Below are 27,781 nucleotides of genomic sequence, written 5' to 3'. Positions count from 1 at the left end.
AGAGGGGCTGAATGGCCTTCCTCATTCCCATTTATCCTGTGATCCTGTCATGTGTGACACTAGGCGGTGAGCGACAGTAGAATATTCAGCTATAGGGCGTCACCTCTCAGCCTGAACCTGCCCTCGCCTGACATCAAAAAACAAACACTTTGCAGCAGGGGTCATCGGACAGTGAGCAGATGAGATTCCCTAGTCGATGGTCCCCTTTGTACCCCAAGGATGTTGAGGTCAGCTTATTCTGCATAGATCAGGAATCAAACCTGGTACCTTTTTTGCTTTTGTGGGTCAGTACCTGACTGTACAGTGGCTTTAGCAATTGAACCATGCAGCAAGCTCCATAGGAGATGGCCATTCGGTCCATCGTGCCTGTGACAGCACTTTGAAAGAGTCATAGAGTCATAGAGTCATAGAGTTATACAGCACAGAAAGAGGCCCTTCGGCCCATCATGTCTGCGCCGTCCATCAAGCCCTGTCCAATCTAATCCCATTTTCCAGCACACCAGAGCTATCCAATTAGTTCCACTCCCCTGCTCTTTCCTCGTAGCCCTACAATTTTTTTTTCCTTTTCAAGTATATATCCAATTTACTTTTGAAAGTTACTATTGAATCTGCTTCCACCAGATTTTTCAGGTAGATTCCAATAAGATTTTTTTGGTGCCCACAAGATTCAACTTTCACTGTATAATGTTCTGTATTTCAATAACAGAAAGCTATTACGTATAACTATCCATTCAGTAAAAAGGCATATGAAGTGAAGCCCAGCACTTACATCACTAAGCTGCTCGTTGACTTTCTTGGCATGAATGTTAATCTGCAGGTCTGGCAGGCACGTCCATTCATGAAGGTACTTGCGATAGTCAATTTCGCTGACTTTGGCCTGAGTCTCTTTGGCAGCAACCACCTCCAACATATCCGGCATGATGTGTATTTTCATCTTGTTCTTTTCGTAATTTTCTCTATACAGACGCTGTATAAAACACAAGCCAAATGGATTAAGAACACTGACCTTTCACCCCTTTAATCAATTCTCATTAAATGAAACCTCCGAAATAGCCACTTATTTATTTCTGGGATACAAATAAAATGCAGGAAAAACTGATGCAGCCTGAGGATAATTCTATCATTTCAACTAAATGATTGCAACAACCTGGTACAGAGCAGATAACCTTCCTTTGCCATACATTGGTAATTTTCAAAAAGCTATGTTTAATATTGTAATGTAAAATAAATTGATACAGTAAATTTTGAATCAAGAACCATACAGAATAATTATGTGTTGAAATCTAAAATGAATGGGAATACAGGAAACTTTGTTATATCCGGCACCGACGGGACTGAGCTGTTGCCGATCTATCAAAACTGCCGGACACACCAGCGTTAATGTTGAAGCATACGGAGGTTTTCATCTCCGTATCTGACAACAAACACTGTTGCTTAGCAACAGCTTCATACAGTCGGCCCGTACCTTAGAAGCGTCTCTGTAGTTTAGCAACAGCTTCAGAGAGACTTTCCAGAGCCTGACTGTTGGAAAAAAAAGCCACGAGAAGAAAAAAAACCTAACAAAACGGCTCCTGATTTCTGCCGGTAGATTGAGGTTTCCGGACATACAACCTCCGGATAAACCAAAGTCTCCTGTCGTTCATTTTCACTTATCAGACATATTAACACTAAGAATGAGAACTACGTACTGTACTTGGGTGAAACTGATTCTGTCTGTAACTAGCAATGATTCTGGTTTGATATCTCAGAGTATTGGTGAGGATGTACTTTCATTTGTAAGGTAACTGATTTTATTTTATTTTTTGAAGCCACTTTTTTAAGGCTAATGAACATGAATCAGGTTTTCCTCCACATCTAAATTAGTAGAAATTTCTCACTTCCCTGGTTTTTTTTGTTGAAGAGGTGGCATTACATGATTCAGGAGTGTTCAGGTAGACTCAATCCCTGGAATTGCCAGAAACAACCCCTTTCGGAAAACTTAGCCCTAACAGTGTCACGTTGGCCAGAGGAGGAGTCGTGATCGTACTTGGGAGAAGAATGTAAATTATTCAGGCCTACTCACTCTGGATTCATGGTGTAATCTGAACACCTACTTACATCAAGGTTTAACTTTCCGACTGTCAGACAGTGCAAGGTGCGTGGGTCGTCCTGCACAGAGTGCGGCAGTGTATAGAGAGCCTTGAACTTCTCATATTCTTCGCGGTACTTTAGCTGAAAGATTGAGCACACACAGTTTGAACTCCTCACAAGAAAACAAATAGGAAAAAAAAACATGGTACTTTCTGATTGTTTTGTCGAAATAATAAACTTAACAGGTGGATAGGAACATACCCTCAGGTACTTGGCCTGTACCACATTTGGTTACAATTTTCTACTTACTGGGCTAAGCACATATTTCTGATTCTTGGCCAATGCTATTGAAAAGGCATCTCCTGGCATTGTGTAGCTTGTTGCTTTCACTGTATCCCAGGCCAGTTTGTAAGCATTCTAGGGAAATAAAACATGGATGATTATGTGGAAACAGAATAAGCATTGTTTCAAATCCAATGAGACGAGACAATTTTTAATGTTGGGGTTCTGTTAAATGTTGCAGCATAGAAAAGCTACAAATACACCTATGATTATGATTTTTAAGTAAAATTGAATATTGATAAACAGATAGGCAATTCAATAAGGCGGCAAACACAACAAGAATGAATGGCACTAGCACACACTCATTACATATTGTTCCAGGATGTTGACTTGTGTTTGATATGCCAAGGATGCAAATGTAAACCCGCAATGAAATAGAGAATAACCAAAGATTGGGAGCATGTTACTTGACTGTAATAAAAGCCTCTAGCATATGCAAGAGGCTTGGATGACGTCATGAGATGCAAAAGCATAACAAAATTAATTTATGAAACTCAGCAGGGTGTTGCACCAAATTTGCCATCCTATACACTCTTCCTCCTTCCTGCTTGCTCATTGTGTTGAAATCTTTCCCTTCTAATTCTTTAATTCTTCCCCAGGGCCTGTGGGGCTCTTGACCTCCCTCATCTTTCATTTCCTCCTGTAACTCCTCAGTTTGTTGTCACCTGATTGCTACTTCCTAATTTACTTTGTTTCCCCTTTATTATTTACAACCTTGGTGATCTGTGGGCCTCGGCCAGATTTCTCAAAATACTTGAAACAGTTCATGATATCTTAAAAAGTATGTCGTTTTCAATTTTGTGAGTCCAAGCTTTCCTGTCCCACTTCTGCAGTTTAAGTTTTCAATTACCATCAGAAATCTGTCCCAATCATATCTTGCGGGGAGTGGGGGGAGGGATGTCTGGTGGATACACATGAAGTGGCGGGAGAAGTAACACCGTACAAAATTATGGCACTTGAGCAGGTTAACGATAGTATCAATAGTAACGCGTATTAGGGACAAAAGACATGGGACACATACGCCTTTGTTGGCCGAGGCGTGGAATATAGGAGATGGGGTGTTGTGCTTGAACTGTATAAAACACTAGTTAGGCCACAGCTAGAATACTGCGTGCAGTCCTGGTCACCACATTACAGGAAGGATGTGATTGCACTAGAGAGGGTGCAGAGGAGATTTACGAGGATGGTGCCTGGGCTTGGGAATTTTAGCTATGAGGAAAGATTGGATAGGCTGGGGTTGTTTTCTTTGGAACAGAGGAGGCTGAGGGGAGACTTAATTGAGGTGTATAAAATTCTGAGGGGCCTAGATAGAGTGGATCAGAAGGACCTATTTCCCTCAGCAGAAGGGTCAATAACCAGGGGGCATAGATTTAAAGTAATTGGTCGGAACTTTAGAAGGGATTTGAGGAGAAACTTTTTCACCCAGAGGGTGGTGGGGGTCTGGAACTCACTGCCTGAAAGGGTGGTAGAGACAGAGACCCTCATCACATTTAAAAAAGTACTTGGATATGCGCTTGAAGTGCCATAACCTACAAAGGTACGGACCAAGTGCTGGAAAGTGGGATTAGAGTGGATAGCTCCTTGTCAGCCGGCACGGACAAGATGGGCCAAATGGCTATGATTCTATGATTACCACAGCAATCATTTTGTTCTAATCACTTCACATATTAAGCATGGTGAAGTGCTTTTCCCTCCCCCCCACCATTTTCTTTCCTCTCCTGAAGATGGCAATTCATGCTGGGTTGCAGTTTCACGGGCACTGGCTTCCCTCTGGTACCAAGTGACCATTCACATGTGTGAGCCTGGACAGTGAATACCTGACCTTTATTGCTAAATGCATCACCATGCAGTACATTTATTCACTGCACCATTGTGGGTGTCCATGAACTGTGTGTGTTTAGCCTGTGGTGACATCACCCCTTTTAATACTTCCTGAAAACACCCATGCAGAAAACTTACACTGCTGTAGATATTTTTAAGCTCGTTGGTCCTGTTGTAATCCACAGTGTCTAAAATAGTTGTGTATTTGTCCTTTGTTTTCTCGTACTTCTCTTTGTATTTAATCTGTAAGAACAAGAACAATCAGCCTTTTTGGATAGTTGAAGGTTACATAACTTGACATATCTTGAGCGGAACCCCAATAATCTAAAAATTAATATTAAGGAACTGACAATAACTGCTACCGAACAGTGGCCATTATTTTTGCATGCTGTTGAGAGGGGAATGTGCCTGGGAAGATTGAAGTTGCAATGTTTAACCCACTTCAAAGTCAAGGGTTTGGTTGGCCATCTGTCCCTTCAGCTCTACTATTTTGAATCTTGTCCACACTGCAGGGATGAAAGGCACTTTCTCTCTCAGCTATTAAGAATCTGAATGAGTGACAATCTCACTCCAGAAGGCCTGGTGTGGGAAATTAAAAGAAAAAATCACACTGGTGCTATAGTTTGAAATACTCAGGGGGCAGGGGGGTGGGGGGGGGAGATTCGTGTCGTGTTGGAAACCGGCGTACCTGATAATTTAGACCCGAAACTGCCTAGAAATTGGTCCTCGGGCTTCATCTGCATAAAACCAGCAAGCTGTGGACGCCAAACAGGATGTAGCTTGCCGGTCGCCAGTCAGGGGCTTAGGAACATCAGCCAGTTCTGAAGCTGAGCCGGCCCGCAAGTAAAGGAAGACTTGCAGTTATACAGCATCTTTCACGACCACCGGACGTCTCAAAGCGCTTTACAGCCAATGAAGTACTTTTGGAGTGTAGTCAATGTTGTAATGTGGGAAACGCGGCAGCCAACTTGCGCACAGCAAGCTCCCACAGACAGCAATGTGATAATGACCAGATAATCTGTTTTTCGTTATGCTGATTGAGGGATAAATATTGGCCAGGACACCGGGGAGAACTCCCCTGCTCTTCTTCAAAATAGTGCCATGGGATCTTTTACGTCCACCTGAGAGAGCAGACGGGGCCTCGGTTTAACGTCTCATCCCAAAGACGGCACCGCCAACAGTGCAGCACCCCCTCAGCACTGCACTGGAGTGTCAGCCTAGCTTTACCTGCTCAAGTCCCTGGAGTGGTACTTGAACCCGCAAACTTCTGATTCAGAGGCGAGTGTGCTACCCAGTGAGCCACGGCTGACACTGTCAAGCAGGTCCTAGGGGAGGGGTGGGGGAGGGGTTGTGGCAGGAGGCAAACCGGAGGAGGGCAAGACTGGACCGGCAGAGGAGCTGCTCCTCCTGCCTCCACAGAAATAACCATATAAAAAAGTTCACTTACCCTTTTTGTGAGTGGCCTCCAGCGGTTCCTTCAAGATCCAGCGGCTGTAGATCCGAAACAACTGATGCGCAGGGCAAGCTCCGCCTAGTTGATGCCAAATTTGGAGTGGGTCCGAAGACAAGTGCTAGGACCCCAATTTGCATATGCAAGGCACTTAATGCCTCTTTCAGGCAAGTGCACTGCACACTTGGAAATCATTGACTTCCAATTTGGCAGCCGACGCACTCCTGGGGAGATCTGACACGAGAGATTGTGCGCTGAAATTTGCCCCTAAGCTCTACTTTTTCACCCAAATAACCGTGTGGCAAGGACTAATTTCTGCCACAAGTACATTGACTGGCAGGACTTTGAGCAATCATTAAAGACTTAAGTTAAATGGATTCATTTTAACCTGTGTTAAAATAGCAGGAGGAGTTAATGCCCTATGAATGCATTAATGTTCATCCACTAATCTCACCAACAGTAACCTCTCGGCCCTGATGCAACAAAATGATCTTGAAGTACAGAAAAAAGCTCACGCAGAAGTATAAATTGAAAGAGAACTCCGATATTTGTGATCTTGTCAGTAAAAGTAATGCTATTCTGGGCTGTTAGCATGAGAGCTCTGAAGTACTTACATCACTTAACTGAAGGGCACTCTGGACAGCTGTCATATAGACTGGTGTATCTGTGACCACAGTGTAATTCTCAAAATTCTTCTTTCCACCAGTTCTGTATTTGATCTGTAATAAATCAAATGTAAAAAGGAATCTGTTAAATCAAACGTTGATTTGGAATTGACAAATTGTATTTCAGGCACCTACTTGGACACCATTTTAGTCAAACTGAGGATTGCAGGTGTGACTGTGCACTGAAACATGTCACTAATTTGAGACAATACATAAAATTCAATTCACATGATGCCTTTTAGAAAATATTTTTCATGATGTCTTTGTACTCTGTTTTCGTTCTTTTATCATTACATTCCCCCCGCCTCCCCATCAACCACACATAATAGCAGCTTACAGGGAGGTACACAGCCTGTTCCTAGCCGTCTACCTGCGCTGTCCTGTAATCAGGTAGTGCGAAGTTCAAAAGACCAGCTGTTTATTTTTTCCCTGCCATTTAGAATCATAGAATGGTTACAGCAAGGAAGAAGGCCGTTCAGCCCGTCGAGCCCGTGCCGGCTCTCTGCAAGAGCACTTCAGCTAGTCCCACTCCCCCGCCCTTTCCCCATAGCCCTGCAAGTTTTTTTCCTTCAGATACTTATCCAACTCCCTTTTGAAAGATAAGATTGAGTCTGCCTCCACCACCCTTTCAGGCAGTGCATTCCAGATCTTAACCACTTGCTGCGTAAAAAAGTTTTTTCTTACGTCGCCTTTGGTTCTTTTGCCAATCACCTTAAATCTGTGTCCTCTGGTTCTCGACCCTTCTGCCAATGGGAACAGTTTCTCTCTCTCTACTCTGTCCAGACCCCTCATGATTTTGAACACCTCTATCAAATCTCCTCTCAATCTTCTCTGCTCCAAGGAGAACAACCCCATTTCTTTTACTTCTGCTCAGAATTTCCTCTTGATAGCCTTGGCTGAGATCAGAAACTCAGCATTTGACAAAATACTGAGCGTAGAACTCATATGCTAGCGTTCAGTGGCGCACTCTTATCCACTAGCCACATAGCCCAAATTTTAACTCCCAGTGGATTCCCCGCTCAGGCCTGAGTTAAAATTACAGTGGGGTCTCAATGATGTCATCGGGTCGCAACACTCATAGGTAAAGAAGGACCCTGTTGGCTCCGGGTGTGTGTCTTTGCTGCCTGTTCAGGAAAGCAGGTTAAAATTACAGATGATGCAATCATGGCGGCTTTCAGACAGATAAGAGCCAGGGCAATTTTAACTGCCCACCCGCCAGGTTTGTGCTGAGCGAGTAGGGTTAAAATTGTAAATGAACCATTTTATAATGTGAAGTAATGTGATCTTTTACAGGTTGCTATGTAAGTAAGTTCTAGTGTATATCCGAAGAGGTTCCTTTACCTCCTTAAACGTGGTTCATAAAGACAATAACAAAAGGAGGTTGTGGCATTCTATCTGAAGCTCTTGAATAAAATACAAACTAACTAACAGCACAGACTAACTGGCATGCATAATTATTATTTTGCTGTAATTTTGCTGAACTGGCCTTGATTTAAGCTGCCAACGATTTACCAGTACAAAAGCAAAATACTGTAGATGCTGGAAATCTGAAATAAAAACAGAAAATGCTGGAAATACTCAACAGGTCAGGCAGCATCTGTAGAGAAACAGAGTTAACGGCTGCGATTTTGTCATTGGATGCGGGTTGGGAGCGGGTCAGGTGGTTTCCGGCTTCTAGTCCCGCCTCCAACTGCATCCAGCCCACGGACGTGATTTTACGTTGATTGCCCTTGTTACGCCCACCCTGCGGGCTTGCCGGCCAATTAAGAGGAAGCCGGTCAGATGATGTCATTTGATGACGCGTCGTCTACCCGTTTTCTTAAAGGGACCACGCACAATTTTTCTTTGACAGCTCATTTCTCAGTGTTTGACAGCATTGAGGTGCTGCAAACACTGACAATGACTGTTCACAGGTGTGCTCTTGCACCCAGGCTCTCCAGTGACTCCCTCCATAGGCTGGAACAGATGGCAGCTGCAGGTGAGGTGACAGAAGCGATCCTTCACACCACTTCTGCAGTTGTCATCAATGCAGTAACATTACAGCAGACTCACAACACGCCACACTTACCTGGCATGGTGTCCAGACATCGGGAAGCCCGAGGCAGAAGCGGCAAAATTAACAAAAGAGACTGTTAACTACTCTCAACTACCTTTTGTGTGTTTAAATGTCTCCAAATGTACACTCTCGGGAGCCGCAAGCCTACGTTTCGTTGTACTGCACTTGTGCACTAACAATGACAATAAAGTTGATTATTATATTATATTATTATTATATTATATTATTTTAACAGGCAGGTAAGTGGCTTTAATCCTCTTCCCGCGCTAGGTGTCGGGTCCATATGCAAATTGGGGAACTGTCACTTGGGAAAATTGTTTGGAGGCAGGTTGACGGCGGGATCAGACCCCGCTATCAATCAAAACGATCTTAACCCTTAACCCACCTCCAAACCCGCCCTCTCAGTGCTGATAAAATCGCGGCCAATGTTTCAGGCCGATCACCCTTCATCTGACAGATCTTCCCTTTTGTTCTTTCCTCCCCTCCCCCCTTTCCCTGTCCCTACACTTGCTTAAAAATCTGTTACATCTCTAACTTTTTCCAGTTCTGACAAAATGGTCATCGACCTGAAACATTAACTCTGTTTCTCTCTCTACAGATGCTGCCTAACCTGCTGAGCATTTCCAACATTTTCTGTTTTTATTAAAGATTTACCAGTATTCTGGCATTCACTTTATCAAATTTGAAAGAATAATTGCTACACGGCTAAATATGACTTACTTCACTCTGTAGTTCATAGGACTTCTTGGCTTGCAGTATTTCTGGAGTGTCCCAGGCATAACAGCCCATGCCCTTCAGCCAGTTTAGGTCATCCTTGTACACAAACTGTAACATGGAAAAATAAAGTTAGCAAAAGTCGAAGTCTCCTTCTATTAGCTCTTTTTAATTGTACTGATACCAGTAATTTTAACAGCAACAGGGCAGAACTGCATGGTCTAACATGGTCTGTCCTGAATAGAGAGTTTTCAAGGATGTTGAAATCCTCTGAATGTAGCAGGCATTCTATTTTACTCTGAGATAAAGGCCAATGGTAGCAAAATACATGATCAGCGATATCACGGGCATCTTCGTTTTGTTTATGAAGTACATGGATTGCCAATACCTTTCAACTGTTCCATTTTAATTGGATGTCCCGCCATTGAACAGTGTTGCTAAGAAAAGCAATGGGGGGCAAGACTCCCAAGCTGGCAAAATCAGCTGGTTTGCAGGTTCCATGGGAAAACATGGTCCCACCCCCAAGTGCTGTCCAAATTCCACCATGGTTGAGAGGCGCGAAACTGTTCCTCGCAACTGTCTAATCCATATCGTTCAATACCAAATATAATGAGCATTACTGTGATTAATCTACTCCCCTTCAATATAGAAGGATGCAGTTTTGCTTGGCTTTCAATGTTCATCCAAATCACTTTAAGGGATTCCCGCTGGCCCGAAGTGAATATCTACAATGTTAGTGATACTGTGATAGGCTCCAGCACAGACTCTCCAATTGCACACATTTAATAAGTCATGTCTCTCCTTATTGCCCCACCGCTCGCGGCTAAGACCCATGAATATATTTAATCGACACATACATCACTTAAGATCTCTTGCGCTTTCTTAGCACGAATGACATCATGCTCATCAGGCAGGCTGGTCCAGCGATGAAGGTAGGTGCGGTACTCAATGTCGCTGAGGATCTGCTGGCATTTCTTTGCCACAATGTTGCTAATCATGTCATTGGGGATGTGAACCGTGCACTTTGTATCTTCATAACTCCTCCTGTAATCCAACTAAGAAAGGAAACAATATAGAGTAAAGTATAGGGAGTGGAATGTGTTGTTAAATACCAAGAATAATCACTAGCACCCTTCCTGTGATACAAACATGGGTGCTGGCCATTCTTCAGTGCCGTGATCACTGACAGAGAGTATTTAGCAAGCTATTTGATCAGGGAGGGTGTTACAGTAAAGCCCAATTCTGTTCTCACCTAATGCCTACTTACGTACACTACCAGCAGAGACTGCTGAGTAGTAATCCAAAGCAAGAACCTGGGCTGAATTTCCCCTGCCTAACCCAAGCTACTGGTCCTAACTGTATTGCCCCTGGTTTAACCCAAATTTACCGAGACTAACTCTATTGCTCCGACTGTAACTCAGAGGTGCCGAGACTAACTGTATTGCTCTGACTGTAATCTGGCTGAGATCAGCCAGCGCAGCACAGGCTGGATCGGTCAGTAAATCATTGGATAAACTCGCTGAGTCACTGAGTGGGCTCAAACGTTACTGTTAATATCATCTTGTAAATCCTTACCAATCCGGAACAACTCTAATCACCTGATAGTCTTAGCCTATAGAGAGAGTCTCAAAAAAAGGATTGTGCAGCCTACAGTCACTGCCTGTGCATTCTATTACTCAGTAGAGTCATTATAGAGTTATACAGCATAGAAAGAGGCCCTTCGGCCCATCGCGTCCGCGCCGGCCATCAAGCCCTGTCTAATCTAATCCCATTTTCCAGCATTTGGTCTCCTTGTAGCAGTTCTTTTATAAATGGACCCACTTTTTAGGCTCCAACAGTAGCTGGCAGTCATGTTGGGATTTAAAAAAAAAATCAGAATCATTGGCCTGGGGGTGAGAAGAAAAGTTTTCCTAAAATGTTATTTGAACGTGTAGTCTTTCAACTATCACACAGTACAATTTGCTCACTTAACTTGACAGTGTGTGAGAATCTCAACTCTACACATTCAACAGACATTATAAAATCATATTGGAGAAGATGTGGTGGTCTGGGGGTATCAGTCATATCTCTACAGTTGAGATACGCTGCTCTACTTTATTACCCTAACTAGTCAATCCAGACCATGCACATCACATGGCCAAGAGGGAGGGACTGGCAGCTTACTGGCGGACTACCTCCAATACTGCAGCCACAAGGGGGGGGGCCTAATGAAAACTTCCCATCTGAATTTGTCTGTGCTCCCCACACCCACCTCCACATGGGACAGCAGCCGTATCTGGCTCAGTGCCACCCTGCACCATTGTAACTGAAATTGGAAACTCAGCAAGATGTGGGAATGGAGTTTGCATTACTCGACTGTGTAGTACTGTACTTCGTGTTGGTTTTTCCATCGCACTACAACATCCTACCTCTACTTAGCAGCTTCTAAACATATCCATGAACGTGCCCTATGCAATATACAATACTATATTAATACTAAACATCTTTTTATGACATTATTTTGACTATTATTTTAACAGAAGCATTAACCAGTTTAAAATAAATTGGCTAATGCCTCCGTTAAGATAACAGAATATCAGAGCATTAGTTTTAAACTTTAGTCTATCTGAATTCACACTACAATTAGCATATGACAATATAAGTACTTGATATTTAATCTGAGGGCCCCACCTAATCATACAATTATGATTTAAAACAAGAAGTTCTGGACAATACAGAACTCAAATAGAGCAACATTTCTATGTAACTTTCATCCAACGCATCAATGCTCGAGTCACATTCAAGGCCCTTGGAAACTAGATACAGTAATTGGTTGAAAAGCTCACAAGCTCACTTTATTTTTCTCATCTGTTGTTTCAAGCACTAAAGTCTGAATTCTTCTGCTGACTATAGTGAAACTCCCACAATGACTAGAGAAACAATTGGTTAAATCATAGGAAGGTAGAAACAGGAGTAGGTCATCAGCCCCTCGAGCCTGTTCCGTCATTCAATTAGATCATGGCTGATCTGTATCTTAACTCCATTTACCCGGCTGGGTTCCTTATCCCTTAATACCCTTGTTGTGTATGTACCTTTAAGAGAATAACTGGTCTCAGACTGCAGTACCGGCAGTGACCACCCCTGTATAAAAGGCGCTAGAGAGCCTCTGTTGTTTAGATTCGTTATGGACTTCCACCAGTAAACATCTCTTTGTTTTCACTCCTGCTAGTCCGTGTCTAAATCATTCACGGACTTAACACTGGCGACGAGTAAAGAAACGAACTTACCTGCAACTCAGCAGCAGCTCCGACGACGTTGTTGAAGGTCGGAGCCAGAAGAAAGAAAAAAAAATAGAGGCCATTGAAACTCGAGAAACGGGCGTCGACTGTCAATCATCACGTTCAAGGCTTTGCAGGAGCGACTTTCCAGAGCCAGGCTGGGTTCCTCGGTCCGTGGTTTCCCAGCTAATCGGGCTGGTGGCAGGTAGTGCTCTGATCCTTCCTGGGCTGCGGCGGGCTGAAGCTCGATCGGGTGGCCTTTCAACGGGGCTGGGCAGCGAGTCAGGAAGCAAGGAGAGAGAGAGAGGGTGGAGCACACAGGGCGCGGCCGGTGTTTCAAAGCTGGGCAGCGTTCGGACCTCAGAAGAGGGAGGGAAGTGTCTCAGACGGTCCGCTCCACGACGGGAAAATAATAAAAGAAAAAGAATACGCGCAAGAAACCGTGGAAAGCAGCGCTAACAACAGCGGGGAAGAAGACAAAGCGCGGGAGGTGCCATTTTGTTAAATCGGAGAAGAAGGCAAAGCGCGGGAGGCGCCATTTTAGATTTGCAAGATGCCGAAGACTGGCTGTATCACTGCTTTTGATAATACATTAGAGGACTGGACCACGTATGTGGAAAGAGTAGAGGTATATTTCGAGGCAAACGATATAGAGGAGGGGAAAAAGGCATCGATATTGTTAAACTTAATGGGCGCTAGAACGTACGGCCTATTGCGGGATCTGATTACTCCAGCCAAACCGAAGGCGAAGAGTTTTAACGAAATTATTGCTGTTCTACAGGAGCACTTAAACCCTGCACCGCTGTTGATAGCAGAAAGATTTAAATTCCACAGGAGAACTCAGCACAAAGATGAGAGCAATGCTGAGTATCTTACGGAACTACGCAAGCTATCAAAGCACTGCCAGTTCGGAGCAGGACTGGCAGATACCCTACGGGACAAATTTGTCTGTGGACTCCTGAGTGAAGGAACACAGAAGAAGTTACTCGCAGAAAAAGAGCTGACGCTAGATAAGGCTTTCAGTGTGGCAGTATCGTATGAAGCAGCAGCCAGGGGAGCTGCAGAAATTCAACAAAAACCACAGGAATACGGCACCCACGAAATGACACGGGGATTTGCAAAATGTTATCGCTGCGGCAGAACTAACCATGACCAGAAGGACTGCTGGTCCAAAGACAAAATATGCAGACAATGCGGGAAGATTGGACACATTGCACGAGTTTGTAGGTCTGGGAAGAAGACCAGCGACAACAAAAAGGCTACTAAGGAACCGTACAAGAAAGTACAAAAGATGACGGACAGTAGTTCCGAAGACCAGATGAGCGATACTGAATCCGAGAACAGGAGATTAAGCTGTCTCAAACTTCACAATGTAATCGCAAAAGAGGATCACCGAACCATTTGGGTCACCCTCACGATAGCAGGGTCCCAAGTTAAAATGGAATTGGATACAGGATCAGCGCTAACCGTCATGAATCGACAAGACTACGAGCGGCTATTTTCACACATAACTTGAGAGAGACATCCATCGTCTTGACGATGTATACGGGGCAAAAAGTATACCCCAGAGGAAAAATAAGGGTGCCTGTCGAATACAATGGCAAGAAAATACGGAAATTGTATCTCTACATACTGCCAAATGGTGGACCACCGTTATTGGGACGGGAATGGATCAGGAAGATAAACTTAGATTGGCATTCCATTCATGCAATGACGGTGGACGGTAAAAAAGATGACGACGTCACTCCTGGACGATTGTCAACAATCTTAGCTAACGCCAAAGAGGTATTTCAACAAGAACTGGGCACGCTTAAAGGCGTGACCGCCTCGTTAAAAATAGAAGAGACTGCAGTTCCCAAGTTTTTCAAAGCGAGACCGGTACCATATGCAATTCGCCCAGCCATCGAGGCAGAGCTGGAGAATCTGGAGAAGGCGGGTGTGTTGTCTAAGGTCGACTGGAGCGAGTGGGCGACACCCATCGTTCCTGTCATGAAGAAAACGTTAAGCAATAAGTCCGGAGAGCCAAGGAAGATTCGCATCTGTGGGGATTTCAAGGTGACGGTGAACCCTGTCCTTCACACAGTACAATATCCTCTTCCAAGGATAGAAGACATCTTCGCCTCACTGTCTGGAGGGAAGCGTTTTACAAAAATTGACCTAGCACAAGCATATTTGCAGATGGAGGTTGAAGAGTCCTCTAGGAAGTATCTCACAATAAACACTCACAAAGGTCTTTACCAGTATCATCGATTGGTATTCGGAGTAGCATTGGCTCCGGCGATATGGCAAAGAGCGATGGAACAAGTCCTGCAAGGGATTCCGGGGACTCAGTGTTACTTGGACGACATCCTTGTAACAGGTGAAGATGACAGTGAACACCTTAACAACCTAGAACAGGTGCTCACTAGACTACGGGAACATGGGCTGCGAGCCAACCGCCCGAAGTGTGAATTTTTTAAGAAACAGATATCGTATTGTGGCCACGTGATTGATGAAGAGGGGTTACATAAGTCCCCTGACAAAATTGAAGCGGTTGTTAAGGCCCCAGCGCCTGAAAATGTGTCGCAACTGAGGTCATTCCTCGGGTTGGTGAATTACTATCATAAGTTTTTGCTGAATTTGTCGACAATTCTGCACCCACTGAACGCCCTGCTACGAACGGGGGTAGCATCAAAATGGAGCGATGATTGTAAACGTGCTTTTCAGAAGAGTAAGGACTTAATCACTTCGAAGGAAGTATTGGCTCACTACAACCCAGCACTGCCAATCAGGCTGGCGTGTGATGCGTCTCCCTACGGCATTGGGGCGGTACTGTCACATAAATTCCTGGTGGTTTGGAGAGGCCGATAGCTTTTGCATCACGCTCGTTAACTTCTGCCGAGCGTAACTACGCCCAGACTGACAGAGAGGCCCTCAGTCTAGTGTGGGGGGTGAAGAAGTTCAATCACTATCTGCACGGTCAAAAATTTACTCTACTAACCGATCATCAACCTCTTGTCTCCATTTTCAACCCTTAGAAGGGCGTACCGATAATGACAGCACAATGGCTGCAGAGATGGTCCCTTTTCCTAGGGGCACACCAATATGACATCGAGTACAAAGGAACTAAACAGCATGGAAATGCTGATGGATTGTCACGTCTACCGTTGCCGACGGTGGAAGAAGAAGACCTTGCAGTGGATCCAATGGAGTTATTCCACTCGACCATAGTCGAATGTCTCCCTGTGACGAATGCAAACATAGAAAAGGAAACACGGAATGACCCGACACTATCACGGGTCTATGATTTAATGGTGAAGGGATGGCCAGCACATGGCGAACCACTGCTGCCAGCATTCTCGCCAAGAAGAGAACAGCTGTCAGTGTGCAGAGGGACCTTGATGTGTGGATCCAGAGTAGTAATTCCACCTAAGTTGACGGATAGAGTGCTCAATGAGCTTCATGAGGGTCATCTGGGTGGGGTAAAAATGAAGAGCTTAGCCAGAGCGTTTGTGTGGTGGCCGGGAATCGATAGAGAAATCGAAGAGATGACCAAGAGCTGTGCAGGATGCCAGAAGGTCCAAAACGCCCCACCACAAGCTCCTCTGCATCCATGGGAGTGGCCCTCATCTCCATGGCAAAGGGTGCACATTGATTTTGCTGGTCCCTTCATGGACTCGATGTTTTTAATTGCGGTGGATGCACAAAGTGGCCAGAGGTAATAAAAATGTCCTCAACCACCACGGAAAAAACTATCACAGTTTTACGAACAATATTCGCCAGGAATGGGCTGCCTGAACAGACTTGCTCTGACAATGGACCACAGTTTGTGTCTGAAGAGTTCCGGAGGTTCTTAAAGAACAATGGTGTTAAGCATTACACATCTGCCCCATATCATCCAGCCACTAATGGATTGGCCGAGAGGTTTGTCCAAACATTCAAGAAGGCTATCAAGGCAATGTGTAATGAAGATATACCCCTACAACACAAGGTGGACAACTTCTTGTTTGCCTACCGGAATGCGACACATGCGGTTACCAACCAAACTCCAGCCATGATGTTCTTCAATCGAAGACTACGATGCCGCTTGGATTTGGTTAAGCCAAACATCCGAAGAGATGTGGAGAACAGGCAGTTTCAGAATATGAATGAAAGGCCGACCAGGAGTTTTAAGATAGGTCAACCAGTTTTGGCCCGGGACTACCGCACTGAGAAATGGCAGCCAGGAACGATTTGTACACGACAAGGACCTCTCATGTATACCGTGGATGTTGGGGAGAGCATTGTAAGACGCCATGCTGACCAGATTCTAGAGTCACTGGAAAACGTCAACTCCACACCACGATCTGATACACCTGGTAATGAAATCGACGTTCCAATTGCAGCTACTGCAGAACCGGTAATATTGGAAGCAGATGAACCAAACAACGACATTAATTCCGACTCAACATTGCCAGAAGAACCTGTTACCCCAAAGAGGCGTTATCCAGACAGAATCAGGAAGCCTCCTCAAAGACTGAACTTTTAATTGCTTAAACTTAACCACTGTATCTAGTAACCGTAATTGTGATTGTAATTCGTTATCATTTAGTTGTTAAATGAATGTTATGTACTGTTTATCTAAAAGGGGAGGAATTGTTGTGTATGTACCTTTAAGAGAATAACTGGTCTCAGACTGCAGTACCGGCAGTGACCACCCCTGTATAAAAGGCGCTAGAGAGCCTCTGTTGTTTAGATTCGTTATGGACTTCCACCAGTAAACATCTCTTTGTTTTCACTCCTGCTAGTCCGTGTCTAAATCATTCACGGACTTAACAACCCTGGCCTAACAAAAATTAAGAGGGTTGTAGCTGCCGAGCATGCAAAGAGGGTTTGTGTTTCTGTATTTTGTAACAATGAAATACTGGCTGGGGGAACATAACAGAATGATAAGTAGAATCCCTTTGATTATTAAACAGGTTAATGGTGTCAAACATACCATGTTCCTCATTTTACCCATGGCCATTGCCTGGATTACGGCAGGGAAGTCCTTGATATCTCCTCCAGCCAAGTAATGTCCCTTGAGCTTTTCATGCAGTTCCTTGTACTTCAGCTGGGAAATCAAATTCATGTTTAAATTAGTTAATGCGCCTGCTGAATGAATGCCACGCTCAAAAAAATGCTAAGAAAGAGCGGCTTAGACTCTACTTACATCACTGCTTACGTTCTCAGCATGCTTAGCAACAACCAGAGGCAGATAGTCTGGCGGCAAGGTGTATCCTGTAGCCTTGCTGCTCTCCCATCCATCCTTATAAAATTTCTGTAAAGAAAGTCTTAAATTTATATAGTGCCTTTCATGACCACCGGACGTCTCAAAGCGCTTTACAGCCAATGAAGTACTCTTTGAAGTGTAGTCACTGTTGTAATGTGGGAAACCTGGCAGCCAATTTGCACACAGCAAGGTCCCACAAACAGCAATGTGATAATGACCAGATAATTTGGTTTTGTTATGTTGATTGAAGGATAAATATTGGCCCGGGACACCGGGAATAACTCCCCTGCTCTTCTTCGAAATAGTGCCATGGGATCTTTTACGTCCACCTGAGAGAGCAGGCGAGGCCTCAGTTTAATGTCTCATCCAAAAGACAGCACCTCCAACAGTGCAGAATTCCCTCAGCACTGCACTGCAGTGTCAGCCTAGATTTATATGGTCAAGTCCCTGGAGTGGGACTTGAACCCACAACCTTCTGACCCAGAGGTGAGTGTGCTACCCAGTGAGCCACAGCTGACACTGTAGGGTATAAATGTATTATAATATAATACATGGACAGCTCAAGCCAAAAAGAATATACCCAATTAATAACTGAATCAATATATGTGGCTTCTTACAACGAGTGAAAAGTTTAGTCCTCAATAGCACTAATAACATCGCGCATGAAAGCAGCAACATTATCTGCAATCATTGAGTTATATTTTCAAAACAAAACATATAAAAGCTCACCTGACTAACGTGCTTTGCCATTTCCCTTGAATGAGCCAGCTCGGGTGTGTCAGGCGCACCGATATACTTGCCCTTCTCGAGGTTAAATGTCTCTTTGTACTTCAACTAATGAAAATAAAATCATTGACCTTATTAAAATCAAGGCGTTAAAACAGCAGCTCCAACATCTAAAGAACACGAGAACAAACTTATGGGAAACTTACTGACAGTAAAATCGCCACGGAAGTAAATGTAAACAGTAGCTCAGGCTGCAAAACTAACTGCATGTAAGATCAGCAACATCACTCACTCACTACTGATGCATTTTATATAATTGGCAGATATCAGCAATATCCTACAGATATCCTCAAACTACTCCCGATCAGCTTCAGAGAATGTGTCAATGTGGACAGTTTACAAGCCAAAATGGACTAATAGAGGGTCATAGGAGCATATGAACAGGAGTTGGCCATTCAGCCCCTCAAGTCTGCTCGGCCATTCAATTAGATCACGGCTGATCTGTACCTCAACTCCATTTACCCACCTTTGCTCCATATCCCTTGATACCCTAACCCAACAAAAATTTATGTATCACAGTCTTGAAAGCTCCAATTGTCCCAGCATCCACAGCCTTTGGGGGAGAGAGTTCTGGATCTCTACTACCCTTTGTGTGAAAAAGTGCTTCCTGATTTCCCTCCTAAATGATTAGCTGCCTTGGTTGAACTGAATCAGCTTAAGCAATGGCCCGTATTTTCCAATGCCTACAGGTGTGTACGAGTTGTGTACACACCCATAGGGGCATCGGAAATGCCGGTTTCAGGCATGCGAAGTGCATGCGCTGAAAACCGATATTGCCGATCTGTGAAGAAAGCTCTTGACAGATCCTCCACCTGCCCTGGAGAAGGGTCTCTGCGGGGGGAGAGTTCCACTTTCTGGAGAACCTCCGCCCACAGAAAACCCTTAGAAATCTTACACCTGGTAAAAGCAGCATAGGGCCTGCTTTTACCAGCATAAGTATTGAGAAAAAGTTTTTAAAAGTTTTTTCACTCATTTATAATTTAAAAATACATTTAAAAAAGGTAAGTTTATTTTTAGCCCCGTAAAAACTTTAATTATTTTTTTCAAAAAATTAAATTTTTGTTTAAAATATTTAATTTATTGTAATTTTAACTCATTTAAAAAATGTGATGGTTTAAAAAAAAATATTTCATGTTTTACTGTGTTTTTGGGGTGTTCCCCATTCATATATTTGACAGGTCTATCTGTCAAAAGTATGAAGGGAGATTCCTTTCTGCTATTGGCTGGCCTGGCCCACGTGATCCCGGGACACTTGCGAACTGCCTGCGCCTCTGAGGTACGTGGGTCCTGCGCATTTCGTCGTGGAGAGGCCCAGGAGCGGAAGTGTCCGGACCTCGGGAGCCCTCAGGTAAGTTTGTAGATTTTTTTCCGATAGGAGGCATCTGCACGCAGGAAGCCTCCGATCGGAAATTACGGGCCACTGTGTTTAAGTAATACAGGTAGACTATCCTTTATCCGAAAACCTCGGGACCAGCCGAGTTTCGGATAAAGGAGAATTTCGGATTTCGGAAGGTGGGTCGGCAGGGGTCCGCGGGGGGGTCGGCGGGGGTCCGCGGGGGGGGGGGTCGGCGGGGGGTCGTGCGCACGACTTACGCTGACGCTCAGCGTAAGTCAGTCGGGGTCGGCGGGGGTCGGGGCCGGCGGGGTCCGCGGGGGGGTCGGTGGTTGTCGGGGCTGGCGGGGTCGGCAGTTGTCGGGGCCGGCGGGGTCCGCGGGGGGGTCGGTGGTTGTCGGGGCTGGCGGGGTCGGCGGTTGTCGGGGCCGGCGGGGGGGTCGGCGGTTGTCGGGGTCCGCGGGGGGGGTCGGCGGTTGTCGGGGTCCGCGGGGGGGGGGGGGTGTCGGCGGGGGGTCGTGCGCACGACTTACCCTTTATCCGAACTTCCGAAACCGGAACCACGCACGACTTACGCTGAACGAAAAAACCTTCGGTTTTTAGAGGGTTTCGGTTTTCGGAAGTCCGGATAAAGGGTAGTCTACCTGTATACTCTATTTAGAGAGCACAGTAAAATATCAGAATTTTAAAATCGTTCATCATGAAGATAAAATACCATTTTTAGTTTTAAAATCTATTTTACGAACAAACACAAGAACATAAGAATTAGGAGCAGGAGTCGGCCATTCGGCCCCTCGAGCCTGCTCCGCCATTCAATAAGATCATGGCTGATCTTCGACCTCAACTCCACTTTCCTGCCCGATCCCCATATCCCTTGATTCCCCATGAGCCAAAAATCTAACTATCTCAGCCTTGAATATACTCAACGACGGAGCATCCATAGCCCTTTGGGGTAGAGAATTCCAAAGATTCACAACCCTCTGGGTGAAGAAATTCCTCCTCATCTCAGTCTTAAATGGCCGGCCCCTTAACATGAGACTATGGCCCCCTAGTTCTAGACACTCCAGCCAGGGGAAACAACCTCTCAGCATCTACCCTGTCAATCCCCTTCAGTATCTTCTATGTTAAACATACAAAATTGATGGGCAGGAAAAGGCCAGCTGGTCCATCAAGCGTACCCCAAAGAATAAGATGCAGCGACATCCCTGTTCCTGCAATGTTGGGCTGCTCTTCCGAACGGTAATTTCAAAATGCATTCGGTATTCATTATAAAATGCTGAGAGATACTTACATCACTCAAGTTGTTTGAATTTATCTTGGCCAGCACCACTTCCGGTGAGTCAGTAATTGGGGTAAAGTTGGCAAAGTTGGCGATGGCATTTTCTTTATACACTCTCTGAAAAAGAGCAAATAGGCAGAGAACACCAAACATGTTATTCAAACGAAAACAATGAGAAACTCTAAGAGAACAATGTGTCAACGAAACGTACAGAAAAAGCTATACTTACTTCATTTAATATTTCCTGTGCCCTTTTCACCTTTTGATGCTCGACTGAATCCAGGGGAATCCAGCCACAACCACGTACCCATTCAAGATCTGACTTGTACAAAAACTGAAAAGGAAAGGAATGACATATGAGCACAATGGTAAAGTTAAAAATGGCAAACAATGTTATGAGATACATCCTGGTTTCAAAGTCTCAATTCCCCTATTCAGCAAGTTCTCAGTCTGGCCATTAGACTAACGGTACAACGACTGATGGTGACAGAAAGAAGCAGGGTCACCAGATTGGGCCACCTTTTGTGGTGAGCCTACCACTGCCACCCCCAATTAGCAGCCCAACGGGCAGGATTAGCAGAGGCTGTGTAGATGCGCCATGACACATGCGCAAGGTACCAGAGGAATGCTGGTTCCCAGCATGAATCATTACCTTCAGCAGAACAGGGAACAAAAATTGGAGGTGAATGAACTAAATGGAAGTATATTAGTACTCACATCACTTTGCAAATCATAAGCCTTCTTTGCCTGGATCATATCGTTCTGGTCTGGCAGACAGGTCCACTGGTGCAGGTAATGTCTGTAGCCAATGTCGCTGACCAACTTCTGGCATTTCTTAGACAACAGGATGTCCAGCATGTCGACTGGCATGTTGAACTTGGCCTTCGTTTTCTGAAACTCCTTCTTGTACTCCCTGTCACTCTGCATCTTGCCTACATGCATGCACCAAACCATTTTGGGGTCATCGTTAATGTCACGGCATCCAATGTGGTGGCCAAGCTGCTTGATGTATTCAGCTTTATATTTCAGCTGGCAAAAAGCAATGGGGGATAACCAGTTAGATTAGATTAGATTAGAAAAAGAGGAATTGACGCAGGTGGAAGCCAGTCTGCATCAATGGAATAATTAATAATCATGAAGAATAACCTTTTAATATTCACAAAGCAGGCTTCACCAGCCCACTAACAGTATTTACTACGTATTAACACGTAGATTATCGCAGTCTGAGAATTCTAATTATAGAGAAAGCCAAGTCCACTGGACACCTCTTTCAATGATCGGAACAAGATTGTGAACTTGGCCAGAAACAATCACTCCATGCTGCAACAGATTGGTCGGCTTGTGGCGTACCGATCACAGAAAGGACACAATCCGCTTTTCGGTCTGTAGACTATAAATCAGGCGTCATGCCTTTAAGAAGGATCAGACCTTTAAGAAACTCGATCTGCAGCATAGTTAAGCCCAGAGCGGGGGAGGAGCAGTCGAAGCTGTGGACTGATGAAAGGCAGTCGGACTTGGTGTAGGCTCTGACGCCATTTTGTGTTCAACATGCAGTCTCAACAATTAAACCTTTTCTGTTGAACCTCTCCGAGTTCAGTATTTTTTGCTAGGAGTACGTAGACTCCTACATTGGTGACCCCGACGCTCAGGACGACTCCTAAGCGTAACCATGGCTGACACAAACGCAGTTTCTGTGAAGCTGCCGGAGTTCTGGGAGAACCTAGCCACCGCCTGGTTCCTTCAAGCCGAATCGCAATTCCGACTCCGCGGCATCACCGCCGACGCAACGATGTACGACTACCTCCTCGCCTCCCTGGGCAGCTCCACAATCACGAAAGTCTGGACAACACTACAAAACCCTTCGGAGGAAGGCAAGTACGCACATCTCAAGGCCGTGCTCCTTAAAAAATTCACAGCCTCCCAATTTTTGCGCAACTGCCACCTCCTCGACCTCCCGGGCCTCGGTGACTCCACGCCGTCAGACTTGCTCTCACACATGTTTGCTCTGACCGACGAGAAACCGCCCGGCTCCCTCTTCCGCACGCTCTTTATCCGCCAACTACATCCCAGCATCCGCCCGGCGATCGTGGCGTCCAGCCTCACGGACCTCGAGGCCCTGGCCGACGAAGCCGATAAGCTCCTGTCCGCCGGCTCCAACCGCGCCGTCACCCCCGACCTGGCCTCCGCAGCGTCGGTGCACGCTCCACCCTCTATCGCGCGGCCACACAGCTCGGCCACGAAGCCCCCCAGGCCCCCACGTCCCCCAAGCCCTCCGACCCAGGGCTACTGCTACTTCCATACCCGGTTCGGCGCACGGGCACGCCGCTGCAGCCATCCCTGCACGTTTCCAACCGCCCCCACACCGGCCTACACGATGGCCGTGGGGCAAGCAGGCGCGCTGCTGTATGTTATGGACAGCGCTTCCGGACGCCGTTTCCTATGCGACACGGGCGCGCAGCGCAGCATCATCCCCGCGTCCGCCCTCGAGATCCAGCGAGGCGGCTGCGGCCCTGCGCTGGCTGCCGCCAACGGCACCGACATCCGGACGTACGGCACCCGCACTGTCACCATCGACCTCACAGGCCGCCGCTACCACTGGGAGTTTATCACCGCGAAGGTGTTCTCCCCGCTCCTCGGTGCGGATTTCCTGTGCGCCCACGGCCTGTTGGTCGACATGCCTCGGCGCCACCTCGTGGACATGAACACCATGTCACCTATCCCGGGCGCCATGGCCCCCCCCCCGAACCCGTCGAAATGGCGTGGCAGTGCCGCGCCCGCTCAACGGACGACTACTCAGCACTCCTGGCTGAGTTCCCAGCCCTCACCAACCCGACCTTCTCCGCGAAAGTTGCTAAGCACGGGGTAGAACACTTCATCCCCACCACAGGCCCACTGGTGTATGCCCACGCCCACAGGCTGGACCCGGCCAAGCTGGAGATCGCGCGGGCCGAGTTCGCCACAATGGAACAGCTCGGCATCATCCGCCGCTCCAATAGCCCCTGGGCCTCCCCACTCCACATCGTCACCAAACCCGACGGGGGATGGGGCCCCTGCGGGGACTACCAGTGCCTAAACGACGCCACCACGCCGGATCGGTACCCCATACCGCACATTCAAGACTTCTCAGCTAGACTGGCCGGCCGCTCAGTCTTCTCCAAAGTCGACCTGGTGCGCGGTTACCATCAGGTGCCAGTCCACCCCACGGGCATTCCCAAGACGACCATAATCACCCCTTTTGGGCTATTCGAGTTCCTCCGAATGCCCTTCGGCCTCAAAAATGCAGCCCAGGCCTTCCAGCGGCTCATGGACTCGGTCCTCCGGGACCTGAAGTTCCTCTTTGTCTACCTGGATGACATCCTGGTAGCTAGTTCCTCCAAGCAGGAACACATCGAGCACCTCTGCACCCTGTTCCAGCGGCTCAGTGAGCACGGGCTCATCATCAGCCCAGCCAAGTACCAATTCGGCCTCAGCAGGATCGAATTCCTCGGCCACCACATCACGCAGGACGGAGCCAGTCCCCTGCCCGCCAAGGTGCAAGCCATCCAGCAGTTCCCCCGGCTTACCACCATCAAAGGCCTCCAGGAGTTCTTGGGGATGATCAACTTTTACAACCGCTTCATTCCCGGAGCGGCCTCCCTCATGCGGCCCCTATATGAAGCCCTCCGGGGTAAGAAAGACCGAATGGCGATCGAGTGGTCGGCGGACATGTTGACCGCTTTCGACTCGACCAAAAAGGCACTCGCCGACGCCACCATGCTCGCTCACCCACAGCCCAATGCCAGGGTGGCCCTCACCACGGACGCCTCCGACCACGCAGTCGGCGCCGTGTACGAACAGTGGGTCGACGGGGCCTGGCAACCGCTGGCCTTTTTCAGCTGCCAACTGCGCCCCCCGGAGGCCAAATACAGCGCCTTTGACCGCGAGCTCCTCGCACTGTACCTGGTAGTCCGCCATTTTAGATTTCTTCTGGAGGGCCGCCCCTTCACCGCGTTTGTCGACCACAAACCCCTGACATTCGCGATGGCGAAATCTGCAGACCCGTGGTCAGCCAGGCAACAACGCCAGCTCGCCGCGGTGTCCGAATTCACCACAGACATCCGGCACGTCTCCGGTCGAGACAACGTGGTGGCTGACTGCCTATCCCGCCCCGCCGTCCACGGCGCCCACCTGGCAGTGGACTATGCTCAACCGGCAGTGGAGCAACGCACCGACCCCGATCTGCTCTCCGCGCCCACAACCCTCCCAGGGCTGCGACTGCCCGATGTCGCCTGCGGCCCGTCCGCCGTCACAGTCAAATGCGACACCTCCTTGGCGCAACCCCGCCCCATAGTCCCGGCGTCCTGGTGAAAACGGGTGTTCGACATTGTCCACGGCCTCTCACACCCTGGCACCCGCGCATCCATTAGACTGGTGGCCAACCGATTTGTCTGGCGCGGCCTGCGCAAAGATGTGCGCGTCTGGTCCAGATCCTGCATAGCTTGCCAGCATGCCAAAATCCACCAGCACGTCAAAGCCCCACTCGAGGAGTTCACCGTGCCAGAAAGAAGGTTTGACCACGTCCACATCGACCTCGTCGGCCCCCTGCCGCCATCACAAGGTCACACGCATCTGCTGACAATCGTGGACCGTACCACCCGCTGGCCCGAGGCCATTCCACTGACGTCCACCACCACCGCCGACATCGCGAGGGCATTCATCGGTACCTGGGTCGCTCGGTTCGGCGTCCCCTCCGACATGACGTCGGATAGAGGCCCGCAGTTCACCTCTGATCTGTGGGCCGCCATCGCCCGAAACCTCGGGGTGGCCGTTCACCGCACCACGGCTTACCACCCCCAAGCCAACGGACTGTGCGAGCGATTCCACAGGTCCATGAAGGCGTCCCTCCGCGCCAGCCTCGAGGACGAGGCTTGGATCGACCGCCTCCCGTGGGTGCTACTTGGCCTACGCTCCGCGGTCAAGGAAGACCTGCAAGCCTCGGCGGCGGAACTCGTGTACGGCCAACCGCTGCGCGTACCCAGAGAGTTCCTGCCCACCGCCACGACCCCCTGGTCGGCTGACCAGCAACGCCGCGCTTTCGCCAACCGAGCACAACAGTTCGCTCCGGTACCCACCGGCTGGCACGGCGAACCAGCAACCCGCGTACCACCTAGCCTGCACATGGCCAAATTTGTTTTCGTGCGCCATGACGGCCACCGAGGACCTCTACGGCCCCCATATGACGGACCCTACAAGGTACTCCAGACGGGGAACAAGTTCTTCCTCCTCGAAGTGGGCGGCAGAACTGACAAGGTGTCGGTCGACCGGCTCAAGCTGGCGCACCTAGAGCCCGACGAACCCGTTCAAGTGGCCCAACCCCCACCATGGGGCAGACAGCCTAAGAGCCCGACGCGTCCGACCGCCCCGCTCCCGACACCAACCGCCAAGAGCCGTTCCGGCCGTGCCATCAAGCCGCCACGCTGGTTCGTACACTCCCTACTAGCGGATTCTGGGGGGAGCTGTGTGGCGTACTGACCACAGAAAGGACACAATCCGCTTTTCGGTCCGTAGACTATAAATCAGGCGTCATGCCTTTAAGAAGGATCACACCTTTAAGAAACTCGATCTGCAACATAGTTAAGCCCAGAGCGGGGGAGGAGCAGTCGAAGCTGTGGGCTGATGAAAGGCAGTTGGACTTGGTGTAGGCTCTGACGCCATTTTGTGTTCAACATGCAGTCTCAACAATTAAACCTTTTCTGTTGAACCTCTCCGAGTTCAGTATTTTTTGCTAGGAGTACGTAGACTCCTACAGGCTCACCATTGCACCTTTTAACATAAATTATGCAACTCGTCACTGAAAGACCTGTGTAGTCAGGTAATTAACCCGTTGTGATACTGTCCTGAAGAAGACCCACCTGACTCTGAATGCCTTGTGATGACCTGGCATGACAGATTGACACTGCATCAGCTGGTATATTGTAACCAGTAGCTTTCACCTTCTCCCATTTATCCTTGTACAATTTCTAAATGGACGGAACACAATGTAAGTATTAGACAAAAGATGATACAGTTCAGTCCTGATAAATTCATAATTAACATGCCAAAGATGGAATACTTGGGTCAGGATTCTCCTTAGAATCTGGAAGGGCAATTAATCAAAATAGTTTTTTAGTATGTAGGGGTCAAAAAAAAGCTTTACGCGCTGGGAGCAAATGAAAATGATACGTTGAAATAACCTGCTGTTAAACTATTATACGGCAGAAAACATATCTACAACATTTCTGATCTGTTTTATTTTAGGTGAAATATAGACATTAATTAAAATAAATGTTTTGGCCTTATTGTTATATGATACTAAGTATTTGATGTCTGTGAATAACAGGAGTTTTATCAAGTTCATATCATAGGAAAGCAGGGGCTAACTGGCTGGTGCTTGATTTCAAAAACCAAGTGGCACTGATGTCAATTGTGGTTCCCCTACTGATTCCTGAGCTGAGGTCAGATGATGCAGCACATACTGACCTTTAACTTGTTTTTTATTGCAATCTCTGTAATCTCCTTCAGCCCCACAACCTCCCGAGATATCTGCGCTCCTCTAATTCTGCCCTCTTGAGCATCCCTGATTATAATCGCTCAACCTTTGGCGGCCGTGCCTTCTGTTGCCTCGGCCCCAAGTTCTGGAATTCCCTGCCTAAACCTCTCCGCCTCGCTACCTCTCTTTCCTCCTTTAAGACGCTCCTTAAAACCTACCTCTTTGACCAAGCTATTGGACACCCGCCCTAATTTATCCTTATGTGGATTG

The 27,781-nt window shown here is 47.2% G+C and overlaps 1 protein-coding gene across 20 annotated transcripts in view; it reads right to left on the bottom strand.

The window, feature by feature from the left end:
- The window catches only part of neb (nebulin), a 347,384-nt gene that overhangs the window by 106,162 nt on the left and 213,441 nt on the right, over positions 1–27,781 (bottom strand). For all 20 annotated transcript variants that reach the window (XM_085986921.1, XM_085986920.1, XM_085986925.1 and 17 more), the window contains 14 exons: positions 26,895–27,002; positions 21,721–22,032; positions 21,233–21,337; positions 21,016–21,120; positions 18,335–18,439; positions 17,546–17,653; positions 17,333–17,446; positions 9,976–10,173; positions 9,125–9,229; positions 6,298–6,402; positions 4,372–4,476; positions 2,380–2,487; positions 2,098–2,211; positions 770–967 (listed from right to left, as the gene is read on the bottom strand). In XM_085986921.1, coding sequence (XP_085843047.1) covers positions 770–967; positions 2,098–2,211; positions 2,380–2,487; positions 4,372–4,476; positions 6,298–6,402; positions 9,125–9,229; positions 9,976–10,173; positions 17,333–17,446; positions 17,546–17,653; positions 18,335–18,439; positions 21,016–21,120; positions 21,233–21,337; positions 21,721–22,032; positions 26,895–27,002 — 1,890 coding nt within the window. The remainder of the gene's footprint in view (positions 1–769; positions 968–2,097; positions 2,212–2,379; positions 2,488–4,371; positions 4,477–6,297; positions 6,403–9,124; positions 9,230–9,975; positions 10,174–17,332; positions 17,447–17,545; positions 17,654–18,334; positions 18,440–21,015; positions 21,121–21,232; positions 21,338–21,720; positions 22,033–26,894; positions 27,003–27,781) is intronic.

This window comes from Somniosus microcephalus, chromosome 4 (assembly GCF_052327205.1).
Source record: "Somniosus microcephalus isolate GS21.2 chromosome 4, FLI_Smic_1.0, whole genome shotgun sequence".
Lineage (NCBI taxonomy): Eukaryota > Metazoa > Chordata > Chondrichthyes > Squaliformes > Somniosidae > Somniosus > Somniosus microcephalus.
Note: the sequence above shows the minus strand (reverse complement) of the source record. Positions and strands in the feature narration are given on the sequence as shown.